The 22,946-nt window shown below is 41.7% G+C and overlaps 2 protein-coding genes and 1 long non-coding RNA gene across 3 annotated transcripts; 1 reads left to right on the top strand and 2 right to left on the bottom strand.

Annotated features, from left to right (window-relative positions):
- Positions 1-1,059: 1,059 nt before the first annotated feature.
- Positions 1,060-6,193, bottom strand: LOC119875882 (lysozyme-like protein 6). Its single transcript, XM_038546016.1, has 4 exons — positions 6,073-6,193; positions 4,039-4,182; positions 3,060-3,139; positions 1,060-1,410 (listed from the first exon to the last, which is right to left on the bottom strand). Exons 1-4 carry the CDS (start codon positions 6,191-6,193, stop codon positions 1,318-1,320), a joined length of 438 nt encoding a protein of 145 aa, XP_038401944.1. The 3' UTR covers positions 1,060-1,317.
- Positions 6,194-6,233: 40 nt separating this feature from the next.
- On the top strand, positions 6,234-8,163 carry LOC119876638. The gene is made up of 2 exons (XR_005364342.1): positions 6,234-6,480; positions 7,434-8,163. It is a non-coding gene; the product is annotated as an uncharacterized LOC119876638 (long non-coding RNA).
- A 1,235-nt stretch (positions 8,164-9,398) lies between these two features.
- On the bottom strand, positions 9,399-16,776 carry LOC106558527. The gene is made up of 8 exons (XM_038547033.1): positions 16,737-16,776; positions 13,886-13,939; positions 12,871-12,924; positions 11,922-12,026; positions 11,339-11,392; positions 9,908-9,962; positions 9,684-9,826; positions 9,399-9,580 (listed from the first exon to the last, which is right to left on the bottom strand). The coding sequence occupies exons 1-8, from the start codon at positions 16,771-16,773 to the stop codon at positions 9,441-9,443; spliced, it is 642 nt and encodes a 213-aa protein (XP_038402961.1). The 5' UTR covers positions 16,774-16,776; the 3' UTR covers positions 9,399-9,440.
- Between the last annotated feature and the right edge of the window lie 6,170 nt (positions 16,777-22,946).

Below are 22,946 nucleotides of genomic sequence, written 5' to 3'. Positions count from 1 at the left end.
AAAAATTTTTTGAGATTTCTCAACTCCGTGTGGGAAATGATCTCTAAAGATAGAATACTTTGGCTTAATGCTTTCAGGAGGCACACCTGGGTGGCTCAATGGTTGAGCATCTGCCTTCCGCTCAGGGTGTGATCCTGGGGTGCACGATTGAGTCCCACATCAGGCTCCTTGCAGGGAGCCTGTTTCTCCCTCTGCCTGTCTCTCTGCCTGTCTCTCTCTCTCTCTCTCTCTCTCTCTCTCTCTCTATATATATATATATATATATATAAAACAAAATCTATCCCATTTTATTATCCTAAAAATATGACCTTCATTTTTCATGCTAAAAAATGTTTTATGAAGAGTTGCTGATAGAGGATAGTTTTAATGAGTGCTTTTACCTGAGCTTTAAAATAAAAAGTTGGAATTTTTTTCCAACTTTGTTGATGTTTTACTGGTCTGTGAAATCCAAGTGAAGGCCCAGAAGTAGGGATATCAGTGGCCCAAGTGGGACAGTTTAATCAAACAGTGTTGTTAGCTATGTGCAGGACATTCCTCCAACTGCCCCTTTTCTGTCTTTGCATTGTCCTTATGCACGTTTTACTCCGCATTAGCACCTTCAGATCCCAAATAGAGATGCCTTTATTTTCTTAAACATCTAGATTTTAGCCCATTCTCTGAAAGCACCCCCAAATCATTGGCACCTGGCACCATCTCTTGACCCCAGCCAGCACTACTTTCTCCACCTCAATATACAAGACCCTTAGCCCCAACCATTATCTTCTTCGGAATCTTCTTTTACTCTGAAAGTAGTTGGCTTTGGAGGAATAACCGGGATCCTGATACTGTTTTAAACCAAAAATTGTAGATTTTATTACCCATCTCATTATCCATTGTATTCATTGTATGTATCCACTCAATTATTATACCCATTGGTTGAGTATGTCTCCGCTTCTCTGGGTAGCTTATAAACACCTCAAGAACAATAGTTGTGGTTTATTTTCCTTCTTCTAGTGCCTGCCACACTCTTAGATTAGGTACTGGAATATATCTACAATTAAAAATGAACAAATCAACACATTCTTTGCACAAGGAATGCTTTAATAATTATCCAAATATAACAACTTCTTCATTGTGGTCCTCTTGGTTTGCAAATGAGAGTCAGAACCAGAGGCCTGGGCCCAGACAGGTACAAGGAGGAAGCCCGAGAAAACCATTTATTCCTGGGGGCTATGGTCAGGTTTATTGGTAAATGGGAAGGAAAGAAAATAACCTGAAGCAGAGGCAAGAGGAAGGAGAAATGAATTCCTGAGTGAGAAGAGGAGCTCTGGAATGACTCTACGGCAGCCCTGTGTCCTGTCTCATCCCGAGAAACATCCTGTCATCCAGTAGGAGAGTGGCCGGCCTGCACAGTGCAACCTCCATGCTACCCTGTGGAAAGAAAACAGATTGGTTCTTGTTTTTACCACTCAGTAAGCTCCTTCTGCAGCTACATGACCCAGATCTTAGAGCAGTGCTCAGAATCCCCTTCATTCCTAGCTCTCTGCTTTGTCCCCCCTGGCCCTCTGATTCTTCCCTTAAATTTCCCCTATCTGTGGTCTTTGTCCTCTACTTCCCCCACCCGATATGCTTCCACATTTTCAAATCCTTCTCTTCCTCTGAAGTAGGAGAGCACCATTGTAGAAGGATGAAAGATACTAAATAAATTAAAAGGTAAATAAATAAATAATCAATCTCAGGTGCAACCATTGACTCTTCCTCCAGAACAGGTCAGCCCTCATAGCCATCAGTGTCCCTTGTGCGTGGTGTTTCTAGAGTAGGCAAGGCACTTAACTCCCTCCATCCTCACAGACGCCTGGAGGCCAGTTGTAGTCAACTGGCCAGTTGTATATACAGCCAGTTGTATTCTGTGTATATCTGGTTTGAAGCTCAGAAAAGTAAAGTAAACATCCTAATGTCCACCATCGTGGACAAATGCTGACAGGAGCATTTACATTTACAGAAAATGTTGCTGCCAATTAGCGAGAGGGGACCCTGTGGCAACCATGAAGGTATAGCTCAATTGCTCCCAGGCCTCCAGCTGATGGAACCAAGCAGGGATCTGCATCCAAACTGAACCCATCAGGTTCTTTATCCCAGGCACTTGGACAGGGACTAAGCCTAGGCAGTCTCTGTTGCTGCTCAGGACATTAGCCCATCCACTTGGGGCAGCCAGAGTCTGTGCTGTGGAATGTGGAGCAGAGAATGCTGCTCTCTACCAAGAAAGTAGTGAAGCAAATGCACCAGGAGGCAGAAACTTGCCAGGAAAAGCTGGCTGACACTTTCCAGCTCTGCTTCCATTACCTTCTGAGGTCTAGCCGCACCTGTGTAAGCTCAGTGAGACACCTTGTGCCCTCAGGATACAGCTCCCTCAACTCACTTGAGTTACTTTGTTACTGCATCCAAAAGAGTTTTATTTATTTATTTTTTAAAGATCTATTTTTTTAAAAGATTTTATTTATTCATGTGAGACACACAGAGAGAGACAGAAACATGGACAGAGGGAGAAGCAGGCTCCCTGATGTGGGATTCGATCCCAGGCCCTGGGGGATCACCACCTGAGCTGAAGGCAGATGATCAACCACTGAGCCACCCAGGCACCCAAATATTTATTTATTTATTTATTTATTTATTTATTTATTTATTTATTTATTTATTTATTTATTTTGAGAGAGAGAGAGAGCGAGCACCCTAACGGGGTGAGGGCCAGAGGGAGAGGGGGAAATCCCAAGCAGACTCTGTGCTGGTGTGGAGCCTGACATGGGGCTTGAATCATGACTGTGAGATCATGACTTGAGTGGAAATCAAGAGTTGGACGCTCAACTGACTGAGCCATCCAGACGCCCCCTCTAAAATAATTTTAGTACATCAGAGAAAGACCCAGATCCTGGGTATTGTAAGTCAGAGTTCCAAGCCCTGCCACTCTCCCACATTTTTCTAGGCTATAAAAGAGTCTAGTCCTTGCCTACTGTGCCTTTCTCTGTCACTACAACCTTCCCAGTGCTCTGGCTGCTAACTTAGTCCCACAGTGTTCTCCTCACCAGTTCTTCATACCCCCTGCTCCAGAGACAATCTTTTTTTGCACAGCTGATGGCTGAGAGAAGATTGAGGCTCAGTACATCTGGAAGGGAGAGAGAGAGAGAGAGAGAGAGCACACCTGTGAGAACAGAGGACTAAGACTGAGGCAAGCTCTCTCTCCTTGGCTTGTCCCTGCGCTGGCATGTACCCCCCAGGGGCTGAGTATTTCCAGATTAGGCAAAGCCTCCCTCCCAGAGGCCTATTTAGACATCCCCACAATGGGGATAGGGAGTGGCCTGGGTTCTGGCAGGAGGCACAGGACAACTGTTTACCCCCATACTTCCTAGTCAGGGTAGATGGTAGTTCATGCCACGTTTGAGGGTTTCTAGGGAGAGGAGATGTCAAAACAGGCAGCATAGAGACCAAGGTATATCTTGCCTGATCAGGGAGGCTCTTCAGATGAAGAGTCTCGGGATATGAATCAGAGTATGAAAGAGGAGAGAAGGTCCAAGTCATGGACCTATGGAGCCTCCTGGAGCGGCTCTGAGGTGGGCAGTTTGCACTTGGCCTTTAATCAGACATTGGCCAAAGTTTTTACTTGATGGTTAGAGTGGAGCCTTCAGGGCCACCAGCCTGGAATTCGGCACTGGTTCTATGAGCCTCAGTTTGCTCATCTGAAAAGTGGGCATAATAGTTTCCATCACATGAAACACTGGGTAAAATGGGCTCTGCAGGTAAAATGGTTAGTATATAACACACTCTCAAGAAATGTTGGCTGCTGCTGTTGCTCCTGCTCTGCTATTAACTATGCAGAGCTTTTCTAGAACCCGTACACCAAAGAATATGCTAAGTGGATGGGCACTACAGCCACTTGTCAAGTCCTCTGCTCAGCAAAAACATTCCTGGACTCCATGGGCAGTCCCTCTGGGGACATTCCCAGGCCTTGCATAGGAATAGAAGTCCTGTGAGTAGAGCTTCCCCACCCTGGAGCCCTGGCCAGACCTTGACAGTCCTCGTGGCAAATGTTTTCTGAGTGACTCCTGTCATCATTGCACCAGTAATGGCTGTTGATCTGGAAGCTGCCGTCTGCGTTTTCATTTCCCTTCGATATGTTGAATCTGCTTTCCACAAAAGCCAGACATAGCCCTTCAAACAGGGAGAAGAGGGTTTTTAGAAGAGGGTTTTATGTTTTTAAAAGAGTGTTTTTTTTTGTTTGTTTTTAGGGTTATTGAGCTGAAGGAGGAGGGAGATGGAGAGAGGGAGATCAGGAAGCGGAAGAAAGACAAGAGGATAGGCACTTTTACGGAGGGATATTGAAGGTAGACAGGCATTCAATTTTCAAAGAAGTGAGACTATAAATGGCAAGCAAAGACATGGGTCTCTTTGGGGCCCTTTACAATTACTGTCAAACAGCCAATCTCTTGGGGCCTGGTCACCAGAACTTAGAGGGGATGTGAATCCAAAAAGCCCAGGAAATTATAATTATAAATGTTAACAAATGGGCCTGGGTGCCTCCATGAATGTCTAGATACTCTGGGGGAACTTGGCTCTCTCAGTTCAAGGGCAATCAAAATGGTCAAAACTCAACGATCCAGCACCTACAAAAAGAGGAAGCAATTCAAAAGCCTCCAAACCCACCTAGCCATCAGCTTCCCCAGGATCCACTCACCTACACTCTTCCCGACATGTAACATCACGTCTAGTACTGTGTTCCCTGTGTTCAGTACTGGGACTAACTTGCAATCAGCTCTGGCTGGGAGGAGCCCCGGGTGAGGGTCGTCTCTAAATGCCAGGAAAACCTTCATGGGCATGGGTCTGTGACCACAGCCAACCCCACATAGTGCAACCCCCTGGGTTTCTACAGATTACAGTCCAAAAGGAAGTGATAAGCTTCCAGTGTCCCAGGCTGAATGAGTAGCCATCCCTCACCTTCCAGGTATTTGGATGATAAGGTACCATTGCAGCAGCCAACACAAGTAACATAATATGAATGCTAGAAACACAATCCTTGAGGACAGGTGCAGGAGAGCAGACATTCAGGAAAACCTCTTGAACCACGGGACATAGATCTCTACTCCTCCACACTTACTTACCATCTGAGGCCCTGTAGCAATGGAGCTACTCAGTAACTACCCGGCTCTGAAAAAGCACCTGGATTGGCTGTTGGGGGGGCAGCAGGTGGGGCTGGCAAGAGACTGCACTAAGTTTTCAGATCAGATGGGGACCGCATTAAGGGAAGAATGGGCACAGAGCTGAGAGGAAGAGATGGGGGCATGGAGGCCTCATTTTAAGAAGATTGGGTTGGGGTGGTAGGAACTGGGGCGGCAAGAGTCGGGGGCAGTTTAGCAAAGATGAAGTGTTCTCAGGATGGCTGCAGGTGGAAAGAAAGCATGTGGTGGGCTGGGAAGTGAGGGCTTGAGTCGGTGTGGACAAGAAGATGCATCGAAGACTTGGGATAGGGCAGAGATCAGAGCTATCAAGAAGGGGGTGAGCTCAACAGGGCATCCGCTTGGATGGCAGGCATTGAATAAGGGTGGGTGGAGGTGGGTGTTAGGGCTGAGCAGACCTTCCGGGACTGGGATAAGAAAGCTGGGTCAGAAAAGGGGAAAGCCATAGCGGTGGGGCTCAGGGGAGGTTGGCGTGGAGCACCGGGATTGCCACAGGGGTTGAGGGGTGAGGATGTGATGCCTCAGAGGGCGGAGGAGGGATGTGTCTGCGCTCGGGCTGGGAACTGGACTCCCAGGGGGTCAAGAGTGTGGCTGCATTTACGCGACACCAGGGGCGAGGGGGTGGGGGTACGTGCTGGGCTCGGGTCCCCGTCGGGAGAAGATGGAGGGGGCGGTCAGCAGGGGCTGTGCGGGCTGAAGGCTCGGCTCCGAGGGGGTAGGGCGCGGGCTTACAACGGGGAAGGCAAAGGGTTCTGAAGCAGGACAGCGCAAAGGCGACCACGGGGTCGGGACCACGGAACGCGCCCGCCGCCCGTTCGCATCTCGACCCCGCCCCCCTCCCCCCTCCTCCCCCTGACCCCGGACTCACCAGAGCGAGCGGGGAGGGGGCGGGGTCGCTCCTGGCCGCTGCAGCCTCTCAGCCTCCGACCCGACGCTCCGGCCTCTCCGCCACCGACACCCGGAAAGTGCGCTCGAGGCCCTGACTCCATCCCGGGGGCTGGGAGCTCGGCCCCGCCCCCGGCCCGCGGAGCCAATGGCGGGGCGGGAGGAGCCGCGGGGCGGGGCCAACGTTCCTGAAGCCTGGGAAGCCTTGAACAAAGGCCAACAGAGTTTTCAGCAGCTCCTGACCACTGCCCTAGTAAGACCCCAGTCCCCCTTAAAGTGCCTGCCCGTGAAACTCAAGGCTGTCTAAAGAATTTGCTGCTTATTCCAGCCACCACCTGAAGATAGGGCCCCTGTTTCCCAGCTTCTGTGAGAGAGTAGGAGTCTAGCTTTGGTAGGTGCCAGTTAGCAAGTCCAGAAGTTTCCATATGGGCTAACCCCCTTCCTGCCTTTTGTAATCTTTCACTTCTGACTATGGAGCCCCTACTCATTCCCTTCCCTAGTCCCTCAATCTCCCTGTGCAATACTCAGTCACCTCTGTACTTACCCCAGTTGAGTTCCGTTCACGATGAACCCTCTACCCTGAGCCACTGCAATATTCTATTACTATGGAAATCTTCTGGACAACTTTAAGTAGTGCCTGGTTTGTTTTTTTTATGACAGGGAAGATGTTCAGGATCAGTTTTTAAATTTAATTTGCTTATTTTTCAGGATCAGCCTTTATATAAGCATCCCAAGGATGTTTGAGTTTAGAGGTCCAAAGGCCACATTTTTTAAAAAAAGATTTTATTTATTTATTCATGTGAGAGAGAGAGAGAGGCAGAGCACAGGCAGAGGGAGAAGCAGGCTTCATGCAGGAAGCCCGATGTGGGACTCGATCCCCGGACTCCAGGATCACACCCTTGGCTGAAGGCAGTCGCTCAACCTCTGAGCCACCCAGGGATCCCCATAAGGCCACATTTTTAGAAACTCTGTTTCCCTATGGGCACCGTTTCCTCTGGCAGCCCTTTTGAATGGGGGCTATGTTTTCTCAGATACCTCACTGCCATTAGTCCATGCAGCTTTCATTCCAGTGAGAACATTCTGGAGGCCAACCTAAGAATCAACTCCAAGTGCTTCTCCAGTCACCTCTGGGGATGACTGCATGTGATTGGTATCCAGTATCTGGTACCTTAACCTGCTGCCCAGCTAAAATGACACCTTTTGTGTTTCTGACTTAGCTAGCTCTCCACCATGTTACTACTCCATGTAGACAACACCTTCCTTTTAGAAAGACTTTAACACCCACCCATTTGTTAGATAGTATTGGTTGGCTCTTGCTACCCACTTCTATCCCTTTCTTTGCAGGTGCTAGAAGCCCACAAACCACATTTCACAGATTCCCTTGACAGCAGAGTTCTGCCAACAAAATGTACCTGTGTGAAATCTAGGAGGTGAAAAGGAGGTGGAAACCATTCTTTCCTCCTCTGCAGCAGCAGATGTGCAGGCTACATATTGGGACTGCATGTTGCCAGTCAAGGCTTGGGACCATGGAGTGCTGCAGTGACTTCAGCAGTGGGTTCCCGAAGTGTACTGCCTTTTGAGTGGCAGCAGCAGCTTTGAATGTATGGAAAGTAGCTGTGGTAAAGTAACCTGACATTCACCACTGCTAGCCCCACAGTGGTGAGCATCCATTCCTTGTAAGACATTATGACCAGAGCTGATACCAAGGGATGGATGCTTAACCATCTGAGCCACCCTGGCATCCCAGAAGTGGAGGGAGTTGTGCTTCTTCCACAGATTGCACTTCATTATCCCTGTGCTTCATTATCTGTGTTGGTTGAGGAAGGCAGTAGTAGGTTTGGTGGTGGGTGGCTTTGGGAGAGAGCCTGGTAGCACACATCTGACCCTCAGTGGAGTCAGGAGAGGCCAGTAGGGTGGTCCATGAGAATGGGTAAGTGGCACCACCAATATATTTTCTGAAATAAAGGCGTGAGGAGGGCAGTCTTGGGTAATTACCACCCTCACACATTTTTCTTTACCCTAGCCTTCCAGCCCCTCCCTGCTAGCTATCCAAGGGTTGGGATTTTTTTTTTTTTTTTTAAGGAAAAGAAACAAAATACCCCAATGTGAATTATCTATAGCTTGTAAGAATGAAGAACCCCCTTTGCCAAGACGGGGCACATATTTTGTGCATGAGTTTGAGCGCTTGGGAAGAAAAAGAGGCCTTAGCCCTACTGTGGAGCTAGGCTCAGTGATCCAAATATTCTGGTAACGCTAAAAATCTGAAAGGAGGGGCCAGAAACAGATGATCTTCTATGGGCAGGTCAAGCATGCTGTGAATAACTTGTATTTGGTGAACCAGGGGAGAGAGCACCAGAATAAACTGCCAATTGATTTAATAGTCTGTACACCTGGAGATATGTTTTCCGGTCTTCAGACACTGATTTTATTGGGGAAATGAGGGGTAGATATCCTTTTCATCATTGCATCCACTGCCTCTTGTGGAAGTACAGACTCCCACGAGGGATTCTAGCTTCAGGCCTGTTCCTTTCTCCCATGGCCCCTGTTACCTGTATATACCTGTTTATTTCCATTTTAATTTCTTACCACATGGCTAGAATTGATTATTAATTTATACATTTTTAATATGAGAAAAATAAGTATTTTACAAGCAATGCTGAGAAGCCAATATCAGAAAATAAACTTTATGGTGGGAATGTGAACTAGTTCAGCCACTCTGGAAAACTGTGTGGAGGATCCTCAAAGAGTTAAAAATAGATCTGCCCTATGATCCAGCAATTGCACTGCTGGGGATTTACCCCAAAGATACAGATGCAATGAAACGCCGGGACGCCTGCACCCCGATGTTTCTAGCAGCAATGTCCACAATAGCCAAAGTGTGGAAGGAGCCTCGGTGTCCATCAAAAGATGAATGGATAAAGAAGATGTGGTCTATGTATACAATGGAATATTACTCAGCCATTAGAAACGACAAATACCCACCATTTGCTTCAACGTGGATGGAACTGGAGGGTATTATGCTGAGTGAAGTCAGTCAGTCGGAGAAGGACAAACATTATATGGTCTCATTCATTTGGGGAATATAAATAATAGTGAAAGGGAATAAAGGGGAAAGGAGAAAAAAATGAGTGGGAAGTATCAGAAAGGGAGACAGAACATAAGAGACTCCTAACTCTGGGAAACGAACTAGGGGCGGTAGAAGGGGAGGTGGGCAGGCTGTGGGGGTGACTGGGTGACGGGCACTGACGGGGGCACTTGATGGGATGAGCTCTGGGTGTTATTCTATATGTTGACAAATTGAACACCAATAAAAAAATAAATTTTTTAATAAAAATAAAAAGAAAATAAACTTTAGACAGCCTGAGGCAGGACAAGGTCACTTGAGGATGATGACATGCGGAGTTCGGAGTTCACTGTCGCTCTCCTCACCCAGGTCTTCAGCAGCTGAATTTGTAGCCTGAGGCTTCTCTGCTGGCGCATCACCTTTCTCTCTGCAAAAAAAGAAGAATGCCTTTAACTCTGTAAAGGAACAATTAAACTTTTCATAATTAACTCATTTTAGAAAAGAAGTATAAATTGTCCCCAATCAGGTACCCTGGTTCCTTGTTGAAAATCTCATCCTCATCAGAAGAATCCCTGTCGTGTAGCTTCTGTGCCATGTTTTTCTTCCGTGTGGCATTGAGAGGTCTGTACATGTCCCGAAGCCACAGTGGCCGCCTTCTCCAGAAAAAACCCTCCTAGAAAACAGAAAGGACATAGTTAGTTCTGCATTTCCCCTGCTCTCTCCAGCCATGGGACTTTATCTTCCTCAGATTTACCTGACTCTCCCGTTGGATTGAACATCTCTTATGCAGCAGAGACTTAAAGAAGAGCCTTGGAGGAAACACATATGCAGACAATTAGTGATTCACGCCATTTCCCATGCCTCTCTTAATGTGTATCTCTGGTCCTATTAGGACATCTCAGTCCATAATCACAGGAAGCAAAATCATGACAGACCTGGGATCCTGAAAACAATCCCATGCATGCTACACTTCCAGAATTTTCCCATGTCTGTCCATAATGGCCCCACAATTTCTCTGGGGAGGCCTTTGTATGTGGCTTGGCATTGAGTATACGCAAGATTTTCATCCTGCTCACCTGGGCCCTTGGCCAAGTACCCTCGTGCAGTGAACAAACTGTGCAACTATAACACAGAAGCACCTTACTCTCTCCAGAAGCAGTTTACTTTGGTCCCCTTTGGACTTTGTCTCATAGGCATCATTCGCTGGGGAGGAGGAGAGAGAGGTGTTTCTATTTTCCTAGCTGCTGTATCCTACAAGTTGATTCACACCAAATAAATGCACGAGTCCAAGCAACAAAGTTACCTAACTCACTGACTTTCTCACTGCAGGCTGTAGGCTAATGAGTGAGTGAGGAAGGTCACAGCCAGCACTAAAACACAAAATATTATTTTTGAATACAAACAATATAGAAAAAATCAGAATGTATACTACGTTTGTCTTAGAAACTGCTTATGTTGGCACGCCCAGGTGGCTCAGCAGTTGAGTAATGCCTTTGGCTCAGGGCGTGCGTGGTCCCGGTCTGGGGATCGACTCCACATTAGGCTCCATGAGAGGACAATTACCTTAACCCTGCTTAATCCCACGTTGTGAAAATAGTTTATGAACACAGATATTTCTGGTGAATATTTTAAGGCAGAAACCTACTTGTATTAGTAAATATATATATATAATTATCTTTTAAACTACCTGGCACAGTACCAGAGAGGACTTCAGTTAAAAATGTTCTGAAGTTGGGGTGCCTGGATGGTTCAGTGATTGTCTGCCTTTGGCTCAGGTCATGATCCTGGGGTCCTGGGATTGAGTCCCAGATCGGGCTCCTCACAGGGAGCCTGCTTCCTCCTCTGCTTATGTCTCTGCCTCTCTCTCTGTGTCTCTCATGAATAAATAAGGTTTTTAAAAAAATATATTTGGTTTTTTTGCTTGTTTAACTAATTCTCAGACTACCTATCATCCTCTTCATGTTTTGTTGTATCTATCTAGAATTCAATGTATGCTTTCAAGATTAAGTTTTGAAAAATATAAGAAAATGTGGGACTTATAAAGATTAAAAAATTTTTCTATCATAAAATAACACAGTTAAAATAAAGAAACTACATTTAAAAATCAGTTCCTAATACGGTGGCTTGGTTAAAACTCTAATGAAATAAATCAAAATGTTAACTCTCAAATTGCTCATTAACTCACCTTTGAAAGACTTTAGACCATCCAACAATCTATCTTGAAAGATCTTCCCAGAAGCTACAATGCAAAGCACACTCTATATCAGATAAAATGTCATATACATGGTCAGAAAAATGATACATATATTCCATAATTTCAGGGAGAGTTTTCATTTACTGATTAAATATGTTATTTCATCCTCTAGTAAAAATATAAAAAAAGGAGACTATGTGAGAACTTTCAAGGGAGAATTATGCGATTCTAAACAGCTGACAGAACTGTTAACAGACTCTCTACACTGATATTTCTTTCTTCTTTGATCTCTAATTCTTCTAAAAAATCTCTCCAGATCACATTTCTTCACATTCTTTCCTGTGGTTTTGTCCTTGGCTAGAGGTCATGACATTAAATTTATTTTGCCCCTGATGGCCTGGATTAAAATGAACAGGAGGGTATCCATATAACTTAAGACATACCTTTTCTAATTACTTTAAATAAATGTATTCTTAAAGCTAAAAGAGAACTTTAAAAAACTTTTAAAAACTTCTCCCATCATACCATAAAGCTAAGTATTCTAGATGGCAATTAAGGTATCTTTATGGCTCACCATCAACTGGAAGTTTCTTTAGCAGTCTCTTTTGTTCTTTATCTGGTAGCTCAATACATATATTGCTCACAAAATCTGGCAGATATTGCACATTAATCTTTCGTCCTTTGAAAATATGAAATGTGATCATTCAATAATTTTATAGAATAATTATTTCAAATAATAATTTAATGATATTACACATGTTTCTTCTTAATTTGTGGAAGTTCAAAGATACAATAAGATATATACATCTATATCTATACAGAATTAAGAAGGATCATATATCAAATTTAAAGATAAAGATACTGAAAAGTATGATTTCCTAACTGGACAAGGAGTGAAAGTAGAAGAGAATAAATTTTATCTGAATAACTATCTGGTTATCAACATCAATTCATTTACACACCTTACCAGAGTATTATGCATTTAAAAATTTTTTTCTAAAATGTTATTTGCTCTTGGGCAGCCCCGGTGGCGCAGCAGTTTAGCACCGCCTGCAGCCCGGAGTGTGATCCTGGAGACCTGGGATCAAGTCCCACGTCGGGCTCCCTGCATGGAGCCTGCTTCTCCCTCTGCCTGTGTCTATGCATCTCTCTCTCTCTGTGTCTCTCATGAATAAATAAATAAAACATCTTTTAAAAAATAAATAAAAAAATAAAATGTTATTTGCTCTAATACTGACAATAAAAAAGCTTTATCTTGTTGCTTGATATATCCTGATTTGGGAATCTAGTGTTAATTAATAAATATTGTTAGTCTAAAAACTCCAGAAAGTTTAGAAGTTGTTGGTAAGTTATAGATTTGGTTACTATATAAAAAGGCAAATTATGGGACATGAGCAGCAAATATTATTAGAAAAGGTTGAAAGCTAATATTTACAAATCAGTAATAAAATAGTAGAAAATATTTAAAACTAAACTACTACATAAAGCCTGAGGATCTTGGTTTTATATAATTTCCTACTGACCTGCAGAAGCTTTCAATCCATCAAACAACGTTTTCATTATAATTCTCCCATATGCTGTAAGAAGAAAAAAAAACAGGATGATAAAAATAAAAAAATAAAAAAATATATAAAATAAAAAAAGAGATAGACTGTGAGACAAAAAATAAAGTTATTATTTGCAATATTAAGTAATACTCATCTGTTAAAGGGGCCAAAAGAATACCAATGGTAGGATTGTCCCCATGGTGAATACAGACAGAATACTATGCATGTCTGTCCCCAAAACAAAGTCAAGGCATCAGATGAGAGTGATAGTTCAAGTTTCAGATCATCAGTGTTTTGCTATTACAATACACAAAAATGTATTAATGATTAAAAGATGATAAAAGTGATTCATTTGCTCTCAGAGGGAAGAGTGTCATGGACAACACATTCACCACAAAATTCTTCAAGGAATGTTGGTGGCTGCCATTATTCCAAGGGTCTGGGATGTCAGATGGCTGACTACCACCTGCAGGAGACGACTGTCAGCAAAACCTGTAACCTTTTTTCTTCCCCTTCCTACTTTTCCTTCTTGTCTCTTTTTCTAAGGACTGATAGGAAGAGAAAGTAAAAAAGCTTCTTGGTCAATATACTATGCTTCTTTTCTAAAATTGTTGTTGCTACTGTTGTTGCTAACTGGTCTTTGGGAAAGAACATTTTATAGAAAATAACTTAATTCATGTAATAAAATTATACTAAAGATCACTCCAAAATCCTTTGTATCATCGTTGGGCAAATTTCCAGGAAAAAACGGCCTATGATATTCTCTAGTTTGTTGTATAAATTAGATTTCAAATCCATTCAAGAGACAATGGATTCCTTGCAATGCTGTAACATGGGCGATTATGTAAAAGTACTGTGTGGTGAATGTAATAAAATAAAAAAATCTCAATAAAAATGTAAACATGATTCAAAATCTGGTAGTAAAAATTTTTGTGTTGATATTTGTGTTGACATTTAGCAGACTTTTCTGCTAATCATGGTTCTTAAATACCTTTTATAGACTTCACACCATCCAACAATGTGTTCTGATACACTTTTCCAGCAGCTATTAAAAAAAAAAAAACAGAAAAAGCACAATTTATATCCGAAGGAAGAGAACATGGACAGTTACAGAGCTACTGGAAAACTTGGGTAATTCTAGTAAGAAAGTCTTTTACTCTTTCCTTAGGAAATCTGTTCCATCTTTCCATCAAGTAAAAATTATTTTGGGAAAAAGAAAATAGTCTTGGTGACAAAAATGTATATAGTGTTCAGCAACCAAGAAGACTGATGGGAAGACTCCCATCAGAAAAAAAAATCACTACATCTTTATGTTCCTTCTCTCTTTTTTTCTTTTTCCTAATCTCTCACTGCCCTCAGTTTCCTTCTTTTTCTTCCCTGTCCTTTAGGCTGCTCAGGAACAGGAATGGGTAGCAATATTATGATCTGCATCAACTCTGATGGCAAAATTCTCAGTTGATAAGCTTGGTGACTCCTAGATTGAATCTATATGTCAGTGAACTTATCTTTTTTTCTAATCATTTCAGTACCTTATAGAAGAAATAAAGAGGCAATATTCTAGAAATGCTTACAATGACCCCCAAAACCCAGCTCCCCAGAAAAGCTACTCTGGCACTCATATGGCTCACTGTTGATTGGCACTGTTTGTTGCAGCTTCACAAATTCTTTCTCACTGAGCTCGATCCCCATGTTTCCCAGAATTTTCAGCAGATCACTGACATCAATCTTTTTTCCTTTCAAAAGACAGGAACATCAGTGCTTGAAAAAATGATCACCTTCAACTTGGAAGTAATGAATGGGCAAAATGAGACACATACAACTACATAGAATTACCGGGAAACCACAAACAAAATACAGGTCCTTAATGTCATAAAAGGAACACTCTCAGGGTGCCTGGGGGACTCAGTTGGTTAAGCATCTGCCTTCAGCTCAGGTCATGATCTTGGAGTCCTGGGATTGAACCCTGCATATGGCTTCCTGCTCAGCAGGGAGTCTGCTTTTCCCTCTCCCCCATCCCTCCACACTACCTGTACTCCATCTCTCTCTTTCTCTAAAATAAATATATAATCCCTTTCACTATTTCTTATAAGAGAAAGGATGGGAACTGAGTAGGAAAAATTAGAGAGGGAGAGAAACCATGAGAGACTCCTAACTCTGGGAAATGAACAAAGGATTATGGAAGCAGTGTTTGTCGGGGGGGTTGGAGTAACTGGGTGAGGAGGGCATTTGATGGGATGAGCACTGGGTATTACTGTATGTTGGCAAATCGAACTTCAATAAAAACAAAACAATAAATAAATAAGTGAAATCTTTAAAAAAAGAGAATACTCTTAGCAATGGATTTGTGTACATCTAATGCAGCAGAGGATAAGTTTGCCTTTGAGATTGGCTAGCAAATTTGAATAATGGAATCAATAATTCTGGCAGGGGAACTCAGAATTGTGGGAAGATTATAAATTATATGATTTTTCTCTATATATGCCTGTCAAGGTATGGGGTTATCTGAATATTGGTGAGGTAAATGATATTATTGTCTTATTAAAAAAAAATTCTGTCAAATTTCTTACCAAAATACAGAATTTTAATTGTGTGTTAAGAATTTAAGTTGTTGGGGATCCCTGGGTGGCGCAGCGGTTTGGCGCCTGCCTTTGGCCCAGGGCGCGATCCTGGAGACCCGGGATCGAATCCCACATCGGGCTCCCGGTGCATGGAGCCTGCTTCTCCCTCTGCCTGTGTCTCTACCTCTCTCTCTCTCTGTAACTATCATAAATAAATAAAAATTAAAAAAAAAAAAAAGAATTTAAGTTGTTGGGATCCCTGGGTGGCTCAGCAGTTTAGCGCCCACCTTTGGTCCATGGTGCGATCCTGGAGTTCCGGGATCGAGTCCCGCGTCGGGCTCCCGGCATGGAGCCTGCTTCTCCCTCCTCCTGTGTCTCTGCCTCTCTCTCTCTCTCTCTCTCTCTCTCTCTATGTCTATCATGGATAAATAAAATGAATAAATCTTTAAAAAAATTTAAGTTGTTTAAATAAATGCAGTATAGGACTCTGAAAGTAAGTATTTGATGAAACATAGTATAAAGACAAAATGTAACAGTTTGGATAAGTTGAAAAAATATATATTTTTTATATTTTTAAAGATTTTATTTATTTATTTATTCTTGATAGACATAGAGAGAGAGAGAGAAGGGCAGAAACACAGGCAGGGGGAGAAGCAGGCTCCATGCCAGGAGCCGGATACGGGACTCGATACCGGGACTCCAGGATTATGCCCCGGGTCAAATGCAGGCGCTAAACCGCTGAGCCACCCAGGGATCCCCTGAAAAGATATTTTTTAAATGGTACTTTTTTATCTTTTTATTTTAATTTCAGTCAGTTAACATGTAGTGTAATATTAGACTCGTGAAAAATATAGTGATTCAACACTTTCATGTAACACCCGAGGCTCATCACAATAAGTGCACTCCTTAGCCCCCATCAATGTGTTCTCTATAGTTAAGAGTCTGTTTTGGGGGGATCCCTGGGTGGCTCAGCAGTTTAGCGTCTGCCTTTGGCTCAGGGCGTGATCCTGGAGTCCCAGGATCGAGTCCCACATCCGGCTCCCTGTGTGGAGCCTGCTTCTCCCTCTGCTTGTGTCTCTGCCTCTCTCTGTCTCTCTGTCTCTCTGTCTCTCTCCTTCTCTGTGTTTCTCATGAATAAATAAATAAAATCTTTTTAAAAAAGAGTCTGTTTTTTGGTTTGCCTCTCTGTTCTTTTCCCCCCTATCATTTTATTTTTTTTTGTTTTTTTTCCCCCTATCATTTAAAAAATAAAATAGTACAATTTTACAGTAACTTGCCACTCACTAGAAAAAGCTTTCAATGCATCCATTAACTTTTTCATTTAACCTTTCCATTATCTGTTAAGAAACACATGTAAGTCAAACACAGATATAACACTGACACTCATTAGCAATATGAAATTAAAAAATAAAGCAATATATGTATACTCTAATATTTTATCCTATATTCATCCCTACCATGAGCCAGAAGTTCTAAAATATTACTAGAGCTTTGATTCATTGAACTGTAGCAAATTAAACCTCTGGCAGTTAAGGATGAGATATAAAATTATTCACCATATTCCATAGAGTCAGCTTCATGACTCCTATGCATTTGAAAACTCTACTGTTTACACCAAGCATAAGGAACAGGATTTACAATTTGTGTGTTACATATCAATATTTGCATTTAGCTGTTACAATTGATCTTCCTGTGTAATAAGCTAATACTGTGTAATGAGCTAATAAGCTAATAACCTGACTTTTCTTTTTTTTATTTTTATTTTTTTATTGGAGTTCAATTTGCCAACATATAGCATAACACCCAGTGCTCATCCTGCCAAGTGCCCCCTTCAGCCCATCACCCAATCACCCCAACCCCCGCCCACCTCCCCCACTTCCACTACCCCTTGTTCATTTCCCAGAATTAGGGGTCTCTCATGTTTTGTCACCCTCTCTGATATTTTCATTCATTTTCTCTCCTTTCCCTTTATTCCCCCTCACTAATTTTTATATTCCCCAAATGAATGAGACCATATAATGTTTGTCCTTTTCCAATTGACTTATTTCACTCAGCATAATACTCTCCATGTCCATCCATGTCAAAGCAAATGGTGGGTATTTGTCGTTTCTAATGGCTTGAGTTATACTCCATTGTATATATATACCACATCTTTATCCATTCATCTTTCGATGGACACCGAGGCTCCTTCCACAGTTTGGCTATTGTGGACATTGCTGCTATAAACATTGGGGTGCAGGGGTCCCGGCGTTTCATTGCATCTGTATCTTTGGGGTAAATCCCCAGCAGTGCAATTGTTGTGTTGTAGGGCAGATCTATATTTAACTCTTTGAGGAACCGCCACACAGTTTTCCAGAGTGGTTGCACCAGTTCACATTCCCACCAACAGTGCAAGAGGGTTCCCCTTTCTCCACATCCTCTCCAACATTTGTTTCCTGTCGTGTTAATTTTCCCCATTCTCACGGGTGTGAGGTGGTATCTCATTGTGGTTTTGATTTCTATTTCCCTGATGGCAAGGTATGCGGAGCATTTCCTCATGTGCTTGTTGGCCATGTCCATGTCTTTCTCTGTGAGATTTCTGTTCATGTCTTTTGCCCATTTCATGAATGGATTGTTGGTTTCTTTGCTGTTGAGTTTAAGAAGTTCTTTATAGATCTTGGATACTAGCCCTTTATCTGATAGGTCATTTGAAAATATTTTCTCCCATTCTGTAGGTTGTCTTTTAGTTTTGTTGACTGTTTCTTTTGCTGTGAAGAAGCTTTTTATCTTGATGAAGTCCCAATAATTCATTTTTGCTTTTGTTTCTCTTGCCTTCATGGATGTATCTTGCAAGAAGTTGCTGTGGCCAAGTTCAAAAAGGGTGTTGCCTGTGTTCTCCTCTAGGATTTTGATGGAATCTTGTCTCACATTTAGATCTTTCATCCATTTTGAGTTTATCTTTGTGTATGGTGTAAGAGAATGGTCTAGTGTCATTCTTCTGCATGTGGATCTGACTTTTCTTTGACATAGAGTTTCTTACTCCTTTATTCTATGTAAGTAAATTAATAATCACTTCAGTGATTAGCTTGAGATAATTTTTTTAAAAATGTAGAGATTCTGTATATTTTTAAATCAATATTTAAAGACATTAACATGAAAGGATATTACAAAGATAGAATTAACTCAGAAATTTGGGATACTATAGGATCTCAGATTTATTTTTCTTTATTAGACAAAAAACAACTAAGTCATTGCATTTGCATAGAATATTTTTTGTCTAATTGTAGATGACAATATTTAAATAGAAGCTTCATATTATTTTTCTTCTTTATTTTCTTCTAAAAGTATACAGCAGGCCATTATACATTTTTTAAAAAATTTGTTGAGATATAATTTGGGCACTGAGGGGAGCACTTGATGGGATGAGCACTGGGTGTTATGCTATATGTTGGCAAACTGAACTCCAATAAAAAAAAAACTATACAAAAAAGAGATATAATTCACATACCAAATAATTCACTCATTTAAAGTATATAAATGCACATTTTTGAGATATGCACAGAATCCTGCAACTATCACCATGATCTAATTTTAGAACATTTTCATCATCCCGAAAAGAAACCTCATTAGGAAAAAAAGAAATCTCATACTATAGTTTGTAACTCTCACCTACTGCCCCAACCTCAATCCAAGGCAATCACTAATTTATGTATCAGGGGAAATGTCAGGAACTATTAAGGGTCAATATATTATATGAGGAGATAGTTTCTGAAATCCAAACAGAAATATTAATATGCAGTAATACAGATCTGCCTATCCTGGACATTTCATATAAATGGAATCATATAATATGTGGCCTTTTGTGACTTGCTTCTCTCACTTAGCATAATATTTTCATTGATCCACTACATTTCGGCCCTTATTCACCTTTAGTTATATTTCAGAGTTTGTTTCTAATTCATTAAGGGGGATGCCTGAGAATATGGCCTTTAGATCATGGAATCTCAAATAGGGAATGGGACATTATATAGCGTCATAAAAAGGCAAACTTCTATATATCGTAGCCTGAATGTTTGAAGAGCCCTGACTGGGAAAGTGAATGAGTGCTATTATATGGCTATGGAATGTTAATAATCTCAAGTTAATAATCTCCCACGTTTTCTCTTTTATTTTTGTATTTTTCTGCAATAATATCCTTCCGGAGTGTTTTTCATGCTATTTTACACCCAAATACTTGTCTTTTCCATCACTTTTTATAGTCCTAATAATAGGACTTATCTATGTTTTCAGTGTTTCTTTGGATCCAAAATTTATTCGTTTTTTTTTTTTTAATTTATTTTTTATTGGTGTTCAATTTACTAACATACAGAATAACACCCAGTGCCCGTCACCCATTCACTCCCACCCCCCGCCCTCCTCCCCTTCCACCACCCCTAGTTCGTTTCCCAGAGTTAGCAGTCTTTACGTTCTGTCTCCCTTTCTGACACTTCCCACACATTTCTTCTCCCTTCCCTTATATTCCCTTTCACTATTATTTATATTCACCAAATGAATGAGAACATATAATGTTTGTCCTTCTCCGACTGACTTACTTCACTCAGCATAATACCCTCCAGTTCCATCCACGTTGAAGCAAATGGTGGGTATTTGTCATTTCTAATAGCTGAGTAATATTCCATTGTATACATAAACCACATCTTCTTTATCCATTCATCTTTCGTTGGACACCGAGGCTCCTTCCACAGTTTGGCTATCGTGGCCATTGCTGCTATAAACATCGGGGTGCAGGTGTCCCGGCGTTTCATTGCATTTGTATCTTTGGGGTAAATCCCCAATAGTGCAATTGCTGGGTCCTAGGGCAGGTCTATTTTTAACTCTTTGAGGAACCTCCACACAGTTTTCCAGAGTGGCTGCACCAGTTCACATTCCCACCAACAGTGCAAGAGGGTTCCCTTTTCTCCGCATCCTCTCCAACATTTGTTGTTTCCTGCCTTGTTAATTTTCCCCATTCTCACTGGTGTGAGGTGGTATCTCATTGTAGTTTTGATTTGTATTTCCCTGATGGCAAGTGATGCAGAGCATTTTCCCATGTGCATGTTGGCCATGTCTATGTCTTCCTCTGTGAGATTTCTGTTCATGTCTTTTGTCCATTTCATGATTGAATTGTTTGTTTCTTTGGTGTTGAGTTTAATAAGTTCTTTATAGATCTTGGATACTAGCCCTTTATCTGATACGTCATTTGCAAATATCTTCTCCCATTCTGTAGGTTGTCTTTGAGTTTTGTTGACTGTATCCTTTGCTGTGCAAAAGCTTCTTATCTTGATGAAGTCCCAATAGTTCATTTTTGCTTTTGTTTCTTTTGCCTTCGCGGATGTATCTTGCAAGAAGTCACTATGGCCGAGTTCAAAAAGGGTGTTGCCTGTGTTCTTCTCTAGGATTTTGATGGAATCTTGTCTCACATTTAGATCTTTCATCCATTTTGAGTTTATCTTTGTGTATGGTGAAAGAGAGTGGTCTAGTTTCATTCTTCTGCATGTGGATGTCCAATTTTCCCAGCACCATTTATTGAAGAGACTGTCTTTCTTCCAATGGATAGTCTTTCCTCCTTTATCGAATATTAGTTGCCCATAAAGTTCAGGGTCCACTTCTGGATTCTCTATTCTGTTCCACTGATCTATGTGTCTGTTTTTATGCCAGTACCACACTGTCTTGATGACCACAGCTTTGTAGTACAACCTGAAATCTGGCATTGTGATGCCCCCAGATATGGTTTTCTTTTTTAAAATTCCCCTGGCTATTCGGGGTCTTTTCTGATTCCACACAAATCTTAAAATAATTTGTTCTAACTCTCTGAAGAAAGTCCATGGTATTTTGATAGGGATTGCATTAAACGTGTATATTGCCCTGGGTAACATTGACATTTTCACAATATTAATTCTGCCGATCCATGAGCATGGAATATTTTTCCATCTCTTTGTGTCTTCCTCAATTTCTTTCAGAAGTGTTCTATAGTTTTGAGGGTATAGATCCTTTACATCTTTGGTTAGGTTTATTCCTAGGTATCTTATGCTTTTGGGTGCAATTGTAAATGGGATGGACTCCTTAATTTCTCTTTCTTCAGTCTCATTGTTAGTGTATAGAAATGCCACTGACTTCTGGGCATTGATTTTGTATCCTGCCACGCTACCGAATTGCTGTATGAGTTCTAGCAATCTTGGGGTGGAGACTTTTGGGTTTTCTATGTAGAGTATCATGTCATCGGCGAAGAGGGAGAGTTTGACTTCTTCTTTGCCAATTTGAATGCCTTTAATGTCTTTTTGTTGTCTGATTGCTGAGGCTAGGACTTCCAGTACTATGTTGAACAGCAGTGGTGAGAGTGGACATCCCTGTCTTGTTCCTGATCTTAGGGGAAAGGCTCCCAGTGCTTCCCCATTGAGAATGATATTTGCTGCGGGCTTTTCATAGATGGCTTTTAAGATGTCGAGGAATGTTCCCTCTATCCCTACACTCTGAAGAGTTTTGATCAGGAATGGATGCTGTATTTTGTCAAATGCTTTCTCTGCATCCAATGAGAGGATCATATGGTTCTTGGTTTTTCTCTTGCTGATATGATGAATCACATTGATTGTTTTACGGGTGTTGAACCAGCCTTGTGTCCCAGGGATAAATCCTACTTGGTCAGGGTGAATAATTTTCTTAATGTACTGTTGGATCCTATTGGCCAGTATCTTGTTGAGAATTTTTGCATCCATGTTCATCAGGGATATTGGTCTGTAATTCTCCTTTTTGGTGGGGTCTTTGTCTGGTTTTGGAATTAAGATGATGCTGGCTTCATAGAACGAATTTGGAAGTACTCCATCTGTTTCTATCTTTCCAAACAGCTTTAGGAGAATAGGTATGGTTTCTTCTTTAAACGTTTGATAAAATTCCCCTGGGAAGCCATCTGGCCCTGGACTCTTGTGTCTTGGGAGGTTTTTGATGACTGCTTCAATTTCCTCCCTGGTTATTGGCCTGTTCAGGTTTTCTATTTCTTCCTGTTCCAGTTTTGGTAGTTTGTGGCTTTCCAGGAATGCGTCCATTTCTTCTAGATTGCCTAATTTATTGGCGTATAGCTGTTCATAATATGTTTTTAAAATCGTTTGTATTTCCTTGGTGTTGGTAGTGATCTCTCCTTTCTCATTCATGATTTTATTAATTTGAGTCCTCTCTCTCTTCTTTTTAATAAGGCTGGCTAATGGTTTATCTATCTTATTAATTCTTTCAAAGAACCAACTCCTGGTTCTGTTGATCTGTTCCACAGTTCTTCTGGTCTCGATTTCGTTGAGTTCTGCTCGAATCTTTATTAACTCCCTTCTTCTCTTGGGTGTAGGATCTATTTGCTGTTTTTTCTCTAGCTCCTTTATGTGTAAGGTTAGCTTTTGTATTTGAGTTCTTTCCAGTTTTTGACTGGATGCTTGTATTGCGATGTATTTCCCCCTTAGGACTGCTTTTGCTGCATCCCAAAGATTTTGAACA

The sequence above is a fragment of the Canis lupus genome, chromosome 9 (assembly GCF_011100685.1).
Source record: "Canis lupus familiaris isolate Mischka breed German Shepherd chromosome 9, alternate assembly UU_Cfam_GSD_1.0, whole genome shotgun sequence".
In the NCBI taxonomy this organism is placed as follows: Eukaryota; Metazoa; Chordata; class Mammalia; order Carnivora; family Canidae; genus Canis; species Canis lupus.
The sequence above is the reverse complement of the archived record's forward strand: the minus strand, read 5'-3'. Positions and strand labels throughout refer to the sequence as shown.